A 9,844-nucleotide genomic window follows, 5' to 3' on the forward strand; every position below is an offset into this window, starting at 1 on the left:
TCCACTCACCTCAGCCTCCCAAAGGCGCAGGATTACAGGCTGAGCCACCGAGACCGGCTTTAATTTTTTTGATTTATTGTAGAGATGCAGTCTTGCCACGTTGCCCAGGCTGTTCTCAGATAGACAGTGCTGTGTGAGCTGGTGCATTGCTGTGATGCAAGAGCTCCTTTGGGACCATTTTTGCACACACCTTTCTCATACCAAATTTTTCAGTTAAGATTTTCCCGACTATTTCTCCATTGATGTTTATTTGGTCTGCAATGCTTCTCACAGTCAGCTGACTATTCTGATGCACAATTTGACGAATTTTTGCAATGTTTTCATCAGTTCTGCTCATTACTGGCCGTCTGACCTTTTCATCAGTGACGCTTTCTCTCCCCTCAGGAAAATGTTTAATCCATTTGTATACTGCCATTTTCTTCATGGCATTATCCCCATAAACTTAGACTGACATGTTCTTGGTTTTACTTCCACACTTGCCAAGTTTAACAAGAAATGTAATGTTTGTTCATTGTTTTAATTCAAGCTCCAGAATTCTCATAATGGCACATAAAAATGTGCAACTACAATAAGGAATTCCACTTAGCAAGACACTGTCATGCATCAACATGAATGTAGCTGTGTGACGCTGATATACCCAGATTTTGAAACCTTAGAGTTGTTTGTGCAATGCTGCCACCATAAGCACACAGTGGCAAGTTTGTGAATTTAATTGTCAAAATCTGTATGGCATATAATTATTCTTGCAGCACTTTAGACAAATAAGCTATATATAATAAATCTAAAACTTATTTCACAAATAAGTTGGTCCTACTATGACTTGTTTTTAGTAGAAATGGATAACTAAAAAGAGAAAATTATGTTTCAAAAGAACTGTAGTACTCTTGTATTAGAATTCTCTTGCATATTATTTTTGAGTTATTTTCTATAAACTGCATCCTGAAGTCTTTCCTGGCTACACATCTCTGGACTAACATTATCACGTTTTTCTTCGGGTTTTCTGACTTGGAATCACTAGAAATTAAAACTATACTTTGCTGGGCTCGGTGGCTCAGCCTGTAATCCCGCGCCTTTGGGAGGCTGAGGTGAATGGGTTGCCTGAGCCCACAGGTTTGAGACCCGCCTGGGCAGCAAGCCCTCATCTCTACAATAGATCAAAAAAATCAGCCGGGTGTGGTAGCACATGCCTGTAATTCCGGCTACTTGGAAGGCTGAGGTGGAAGGATCGCCGGAGCCCAACGGGTCGAGGCTGCGGTGGCTGGGAGTGGCCACTGCACAGAGTGAGACTCCAACTCAAAAAAAACACAAAAAAAACAAAAAAAACCTCTGTACTTTTCTTAAAACTCTATAAACTAAAACAACCTCTGTGCCTGCCTGCTAATATATGAACTTCATAAAAAGTTCACTTAAATGCCTGATTCAAACTACAGTCCAGAAGTCAGGTTGCCACTGTAATCTGAGACTATATTAAAAAAAAAAAAAAACTCTAGGCCATTGCTTTACTAGACTGTGGTGTGGCCATGTGCTCTTTGAGCTATGGCCATTGCCATGTTTCTTAGCTTTGGCCTCCTTCCATACCTTGGAGAGGTGATTCTCCTCCTTCTCTCTCTAATATACTTTTTTTTTTTTTTTTTTTGAGTTAGAATCTCATTCTGTTGCCGGGAGTGGCCACTGCCCTCCAGTCTGGGCTACTGAGTGAGACTCCAATTAAAAAAATAAAATAAAATAAATAAATAAACTATATTTTTGAATCTAAAAAAAACTCTAAAAGCTAATTTATAAACAAATCTTGACATTAACCTTTGATTTTCTTCTGTCTTCACAGACAAGTCCCTTATTACAGATCTGTTTATCTGCATCATCTTAAAAAAAATACAAAAACAGCCTACCTGCAATACCATCTTTGCAAATGAGACATAGCTGTTTAATGTGACTGGTCAAGTGGAATACTTTCCTTTGTTAACCTTTGCTACTCAGCTTTTAACAGTTATTCTCTTTCACAGCCACCAACTTAGCTTTTAATATGTGGCACTTCTAGGGACTTGCTACACTTACGTAAATGTTACCGGACAAGTCAAAGAAGAGGATTTAATAAATTTTGTTAAGGTGAGGTGGCTCCTTGGTTTTGGAAAAGGAGCCCCTACGACACCATTAAGAACTCTATACCTTCTTTTTCTTGGATCATTAATTTATTGGACCTATTGTAACAATTATACTCCTGCTGATTTTCAGTCCATGCCTTTTTGTTTTTTAATTGTAGAGATGAAGTCTCACCAGGTAGCCCAGGCTGGTCTCAAAACTGTGGGCTCAGGCAATCCTCTCACCTGGGCCTCTCAAAGTCCTGGGATTATAGGTGTGAGCCACTGTACCCAGCCAGTCTGTGACTTTTTTAACTGCCTGGTTAAATTTGTTTTTTTCAGAATCAAGCAATTTCATGCCCGCATAATGATCATGCAAGGATTCCACCCAGTACCTACAATGGATGCCTGGACGCTTTAGATCAGGTAGGAAGAGATTTTTGATCTCTGTCTAGGTAGGCCTATGTCCCTTGTCAGCTTTGAAGAAGATACAAGACAGACCTTCCTCCCTCTGTACCCCGTATGATTATGGGATCAGAAATCTCTAAGTGGGGAAGTTGAGTCAGGCATAGTAAACATAGTTTAAAAGTAACTAGACAGATTTTCCTTTTTTATTTTTTTGAGTTAGAGTCTCACTCTGTCACTCAGACTAGAGTCTCACTCTGTCGAACAGCCTTAACCTGCTGGGCTCCGGCGATCCTTCTGCCTCAGCCTCCCAAGTAGCTGGAACTACAGGCGTGCACTACTAAGCCCGGTTAATTTTTTTGATTTATTGTAGAGATGAGGTCTTGCCAAGCTGCCCAGGCGGGTCTCGAACCCGCGGGCTCAGGCAATTCACTCACCTCAGCCTCCCAAAGCACGGGATTACAGGCTGAGCCACCGAGCCCGGCCTAGACAGATTTTCTTAGGCAGGTCTAATTTAGAACAGGGTATGCCTTCAGACATCTTTCTTATTCATGTGCAACTTTCACCTAACTGACCAGACATATCAGACCTGACCACTCTGTGGGTTAGAATGAGAAACTATCAGGACAGTAAATCACAAAAACAATGTGGAATTACCCAAAACACAGATTAAAATGTTCTAAGAAAAGTCCAAATCTAGTTAGACTGTAAATTTCATTATGTAGAAGGTCCTTGTGACCTTAAAAGGTTGAGAGATGGTATTCAAAACTCATGACCAGAAACCAGCAGCTCTCTGCTCTTAGCTCACAGTCTGCTTTTTCATCATTGTAAAAGTATATAAAGTTTCTTATCAAAGGCAAGCACATGCTCTTTCCCTTAAGGCACTCATGCTTTCCTTGAGCATGTCTTCTTCTTTCTAATAAATTCTTTCTTGAATTATACAGTAAGCTCCCTACACACAAACCTTCAAGTTGCAAACTTTCAAAGATGTGAGCATGCATTTGCAAGTCCAATCACGTTAGTTCACATTGTCCTGTTCACAAGTGGTTGTGTTTCTGTGTACTTTACTGTATAGTACCGTATAGAGTACAGTATCACAGTATCTTTATTTCAAGCCCAGATGTCTGGAAGCAGTGTAAAGTAGAGTGATGCAGGTAGTACAATATAGTAGATTGTGTTAGTTGGGTATCTAGGCTAAATCTGTTGGACTTATGAATGCGTTGAATGTGTTCATAAGTAGGGGACTTACCATACTTTGGCTTTGCTCTGAAATTCTTTTCTGTGGTAAAATCAAGAACCCATGGAGCAACTATACCATACCCCACCCAGAATGCCCCAAGCTCTGGAGTACCCCAAGCTCCTTCTTGCCTCAGGGCCTTTTTGTGTTTTGCTGCTCTGCTTGCAATGCTCTTTTTCCCCACTCTTTACCTAGCTAACGCCTACTAATTCTTTGGTGCCAGCGTAATTACCATTTTCTTAGGGAGGCCTTCCCTGAGCAAGTGTTTAGTATGTGTCAGACATTATGTAAGTGCTTTACATCATGATTTTATTTCATCTGAATTAAGTTCTCATTAAATTCTCCCACAGTAACTGAAAATTTTCCTTTAAAGGAATTATTATAGTTTGCTGTTAAATATATATTTGTGTGTTGCCTGTCTCCCTCAGAGACACTGTTGGATTTTTTCATATCTCTTTGGCTTACCTATGCATTGCCAGTGCCTAGTACAGAGACCGGCAAACCATAGCCACTCAAACATAACTGCTGAGTGAATAAATGCATGGGAAACATTTGGAAGGTGCACTGTGATCCTCTTTTCTTTTTCTTTCTCTTTTTTTTAAATTTAAATTTTTTATAATCAATATTTTTTATTATGATATTGTGGGGTACAGTTAAGGGTTAGGTATACAAATATGCTTTGTTCAGGCACCCTTGTTGATAAGAGGTGTCTCCCCGTAAATTTAAATTTTTAAACAAAGTTTATTAGAGAAAGAAGAGGGAAAAGAAAGGGAGACATGCCAGAGCTGGCATGGGTGAAAGAAACCACCTGGATCTTCTTTTCTCTTTCTGGGTTATCTCATCAAATCCCATGGTTTTAAATACAGTCTATATGCTGATGACGCTTCACTTTTTATCTCCAGTTAAAAGTTTTCTTTACTTAATCATCAGGATAATCATGTGAGGTAACCATTATTATCCCAATTTTCAGTTGAAACACCTGGGGAAAATTATATGTTCCCATGCTGTCATCAAATGTAGAGTTTCATGGATGTTTCAAGACACTCCTAAGAAAGTTCTGCAACATGGTGCTCATTCCAGAGTGCTGGCTTGTCTTTTTCTTTTCTTTTCTTTTCTTTTTTTTGGTCGGAGTCTCACTCTGTTGCCTAGGCAGGAGTGCAGTGGCATGCTCACAGCCACTACAGCCTCGACCTGCTGGACTCAGACGATCATTCCGCTTCAGCCTCCCAAGTAGCTGGAACTACAGGTGCACGCCACTGTGCCCAGCTAATTTTTTAAATTTATTGTATAGACAAGGACTCACCAAGTTGCCCAGGCTGTTCTCAAACCTGTGGACTCAGGCAGTCCACTCACCTCCACCTCCCAAAGTGCTGGGATTACAGGTGTGAGCCACTGCACCCGGCCTGTCTTTTTCAACATTGCTTTTGTTGAGTTTAGAATTGAAGACCCTTGTAGGATTTGTTGTGTAAAGACACCTGAATTGATGGATCAACCAAGTTGCCACATGAAGATTCTGGTAATGAATGAGGTGGGATGAACTGGATAAGCAGCATTCTTTACAGAATTCAGACTTAAGAAAGCTTATTTTTGCCTTGGTATGCTGTGAGTAATAGAAAAGCACTGTTTATAAATACTTATAAATTCTCAATACAGAGTGTAAGTCACTAACATGTGACTGAAGAAACAAACCCACCTCTGTAGTGGTAGGATTACTGTAGGCCATACTTCCTTTAGAATTGTTTAAGATCTTTTAGGATTGACACCAATCCAAATGCTTTAAGGGTTTCAAAAGAAAAACTACAATAGATTAATAATGAAACTGTCAGCCAGGTGTGATGACTCAGCCTGTAATCCCAGCACTTTGGGAGGCCAAGGCGAGAGGATTGACTGAGCCCGGGGGTTCGAGACCAGCTTGGACAACTTGGTGAGACCTCGTTTCTACAATAAATAAAAAAATAAGCCAGGCATGGTGGCGTGCATCTGTAGTTCCAGCTACTTGGAAGGCTGAGACAAAAGGATCAACTGAGCCCAGCAGGTCGAGGCTGCTGTGGCCCTGAGCATGCCACTGTACTCCAGCCTGGGTGACAAGAGTGAGACTCCAACTCAAAAAAAAAAGAAAAAGAAGAAAAAATTGTCCCTGTGCAAGTTGCTAAATCCCTGAGCAGGTGAGGTATGAACTAAGTCTTAAAGGGCAAATAGGAGTTGGCTCAGGCAAAAGAGGACATGCAGGGTCCATATGTGGGGGCCATGGTCATCGACGCCCTGAAGTTTTGCTGGAGAGTCACTGGGATGAGGCAAGATTGATCAATAGCAGAAAAGGCACACACATTTAATTGAACGCATATACACGGGAGGCTTCAGAATGAAGACCCAACTTCCCAAGGAGTTACAGAAACTTAAATACTATCTCGAGGTTACAGGAGTAAAACAGGTTATGGGAGGAGGAGGAAGAGGAATTCTGCTGAGGGGTAACCCATGCATGGTTGGGACACTGAATGGATGAGGGAAACAGAGAATGACTTGCAAATCGTTATTTTGGGAATTTACGTGATCCTTGGACACAGTCATTATACTTGTAAGAAGGTTTGCTTAGATGCTCGTCTTTTCTGTAATAGATAATGAAACAGGCCCTGCCTGGTGGTTCAAGGCTGTACTCCCAACGATGTGAGAGGCTGAGGCAGGAGGATCACTTGAGAGAAGAAGTTTGCGACCAACCTGAGCAACATAGTGAAACTTCATCTCTACAAAAATTTTAAAAAATCAGCTGAGTGTAGTGGTGTGGGTCTGTAGCCCCAGCTACTCGGGAAGCTGAGGTGAAAGAATCGCCTGAGCCCAGTAGGTCGAGGTTGCTGTGAGCCGTGATTGTGACACTATACTCCAGCCTGGGCAACAGACTGAGACTCTGATTCAGGAAACAAACAAAAAACAGACAAAACAGGGAGGGTGAAGCAGCTACTCTGTGCCTAGGTGGAGGCAGGAAGGCCAGAGATAACTTGTGGTAAATAGCCATATTTTGGAGTAAGTTTTCTCACATCCCCTTACATGTCAAAGGACAGCGTGAAGTCACTTGGCAAGTTCAGGGAATGAAGTTCAGGGAATGACTGATGAGTCTGGGCATCTTTTAGAAGGAAAACGTGGAGAGAGATGAGGCTGGAGAGGCTGGAGAAGTAAGCAGGACCTTCAAGATCCTACAGGACCAGCTGGGCTCGGTGGCTCAGCCTGTAATCCCGCGCCTTTGGGAGGATGAGGTGAGTGGATTGCCTGAGCCCGCGCGTTCGAGACCCACCCGGGCAACTTGGCGAGACCTCATCTCTACAATAAATCAAAAATTAGCCGGACGTGGTAGCACGTGCCTGTAGTTCCAGCTACTCGGAAGGCTGAGGCAGAATGATCGCCGGAGCCCAGCAGGTTGAGGCTGCGGTGGCCGGGAGCGGTCACTGCACTCCAGTCTGGGCGACAGAATGAGACTCCAACTCAAAAAAAAAAAAAAAAAAGATCCTATAGGACCATGTACTCCCAGACTAGTGTGCTTGGGGATTACTCTGGAGGCAGTGGGGAGCCACAGGAAGACTGTCTGCAGAAGACTGGCATTATCTGATTTATATTTTAGAAGGGTCACGATAGAGGCAACACAGAAAATGCATTGAAATCAAGGAAAACACTGGAGTGCTCTGTGGGGACCGGTGGAGTACAGGGAAGAGGACTGAGGGATGGGAAAGAAAGAGGACCCAGATGTCCTCCAGGTTTCTTGGCTTGGATGGCGAGTGGTGGAAGGTACTCTTTAAAGTGGGAAAAAGGGGAGTGTGTTTCGGGGCAGAGAAAGGAAAAGTGAGTTCTGTCTTAGATATGTTGATCTGAAGCTATCTTAGAGATAATGTAGAAAAGTTTGGAACTTAAGAGAAAGACGTGAAAATGTCCTTTCTTTGGGACACAGAACATATGTGAGACTGCAGCAAGAGCTGTTGAGGTGAGGTGAGGCTGGAGGAATGCATGAGAGATAAACAAGTGCAAATAGGAGTAGACTGATTACTCTTCAGATGCCTTATTGGGAGAAGAGAGGACAGAGCCAGAGGTGAAGAAAAGATTGTGTTGTTAAAAATATGGTTCTTTGGCCAGGCACAGTGGCTCAAGCCTGTAATTGCAGTACTTTGGGAGGCCGGAGTGAGTGGATTGCCTGAGCCCGTGAGTTCGAGACCAGCCTGGGCAACATGGTAAGACCTCGTTTCTACAATAAAACCAAAAAATTAGCTGTGCATGATAGCGTGTGCCTGTAGTTTCAGCTACTTGGAAGGCTGAGGTGGAAGGATCACCGGAACCCAGCAGGTGGCCGTGAATATGCCACTGCATTCCAGTCTGGGCGTCTCCAACTAAAAAAAAAAATACATATGTATGGTTCTCAAACTGGACGCTCATTGCCTACAGATGAGATGAGGTAGGAAGTTCACGGCATTAAATTTGTAGTGTTTCTGGGTGCAGTGGCTCACGCCTGTAATCCCAGCACTTTGGGGGGCTGAGGTGAGAGGATTGCCTGAGTCCATGGGTTTGAGACCAGCCTGGGAAACTTGGCAAGTCCTCATGTCTAAAATAAATTTAAAAACTAGCTGGGTGTGGTGGCGCATGCCTGTAGTTCCAGCTACTTGGAAAGTCAAAGCGGAAGGATTGCCTGAGCACAGCAGGTTGAGGCTGTGGTGGCTGTGAGCATGCCGCTGTACTCCAGCCTGGGCGACAGAGTGAGACTCCAACTCAAAACACAAAAAAATTTTTTGTAGTGTTCTTGGCAAAACATTTATGCTGAATTTAGTCATGTGAAAATCCAGAATGATAAAAGTAGTATAGCTAAATAATCTTACTTTTATAAGCCCAAATCATCCTTTCTTGTTGTTGCTGATGGTGGTGACATTCACTTGTTCATAGAGGAGAAGTCAGCTGTTTGGCTCAATGGTCTATGTTCTAAAGTTGTCTAATAATTGCCTTGCTGATAATGTTTTCAAACAAGAAAACTGCATTGCTGAGACTACCATTAGCGCTTTCCATCTGCAGGCAGAGTTTCCGATCTGACCTGCCATCTTCTGCCAGTTGCTCCTGACTGCTGGTCTCAAACCTGTGGACTCAGGATGGAAATTGAGAGGAGCAGGACAAAGATCTCTCAATAAAGTTTTTTGAACTAGGCTTTGGTCTCCTTGGGTATTTATATCAGTTGGAGGATGAAGGGTTGTAATATCTGTAATCAAATCAGCATATTGAATTACAAATCCTCAAGAGCAAAACCAAAAAAAACCACGGTTCTTTCTTTCTTATTTTTTTCATATAGAGAAGAAATATAAAGATCAAGTTTGATGAGACAACTTATTTTGCCAAGTTATTTTGCAAACTAATTTGTTTGAATAATCAGATAATACTCTGATTATCTTTGGTAGAAATGGGGATGACAGTATAGAACAGTTATGTTTCTAAAGAACTAGATCATGCCTGTTATTAGATTGTAGCCCTGTTCATTGTTTTGAAGTTTTTTGTTATTTACCTGTAGGCTGGGCTGATTCCTGAAATCTTCTAGTTTCCCCCAATATCTGGATATGATCCTCTAGCTAAGAGCAAGAACTGCTCTGTACCCAAAGCCCTAAAGCTGAAACTAGACAACATAATGTAATTTTCAAGGGACAATGTCTGATGTGTGGGCCACATCGAAAGTTCACCAAACTGCCTGATATCATAACCATAGACATTTAAACTACAAATGAAGAGAGTTGTTGACTTTATTCTGTGGACAGTTTTCCCTAGGACCATTGGAACAAGATTCCCTACCATAAGGAGGCTCCTATCCCTCTTAATTTGGTCTTAATTTATCCCTCTTAATTTGTTTATGCCTACCTTTTTTACCTGAATAGAATAATGCTATAGTTAGAATGCCACAATCAATAGCTTTTGTGAGTAATTTGCAAACTGTCACTCTATACTTTAATGTAACCCAGTCATGATATTATAAATTACCTATTAGCTGAACAGGATGGAATTGGTACAGATGCTAACACTTCTTATTGCATAGGGATGGATATATCAGGTATTGTAGAGACTGGGTTACAAAAAATTAACTGTCTACTTAGTTAAAACAAGATGAGTAGTCTCC

The 9,844-nt window shown here is 41.9% G+C and overlaps 1 protein-coding gene across 1 annotated transcript in view; it reads right to left on the minus strand.

Moving 5' to 3' along the window:
- The window catches only part of THEM4 (thioesterase superfamily member 4), a 64,834-nt gene extending 64,497 nt beyond the window's left edge, over positions 1-337 (minus strand). Inside the window, exon 1 of the mRNA XM_021714138.1 lies at positions 191-337. Within this exon, the coding sequence (XP_021569813.1) occupies positions 191-337 (147 nt within the window). The remainder of the gene's footprint in view (positions 1-190) is intronic.
- Between the last annotated feature and the right edge of the window lie 9,507 nt (positions 338-9,844).

Source organism: Carlito syrichta, unplaced genomic scaffold (assembly GCF_000164805.1).
Source record: "Carlito syrichta isolate Samal-C Ts95f unplaced genomic scaffold, Tarsius_syrichta-2.0.1 Scaffold305252, whole genome shotgun sequence".
NCBI classification, from domain to species: Eukaryota; Metazoa; Chordata; class Mammalia; order Primates; family Tarsiidae; genus Carlito; species Carlito syrichta.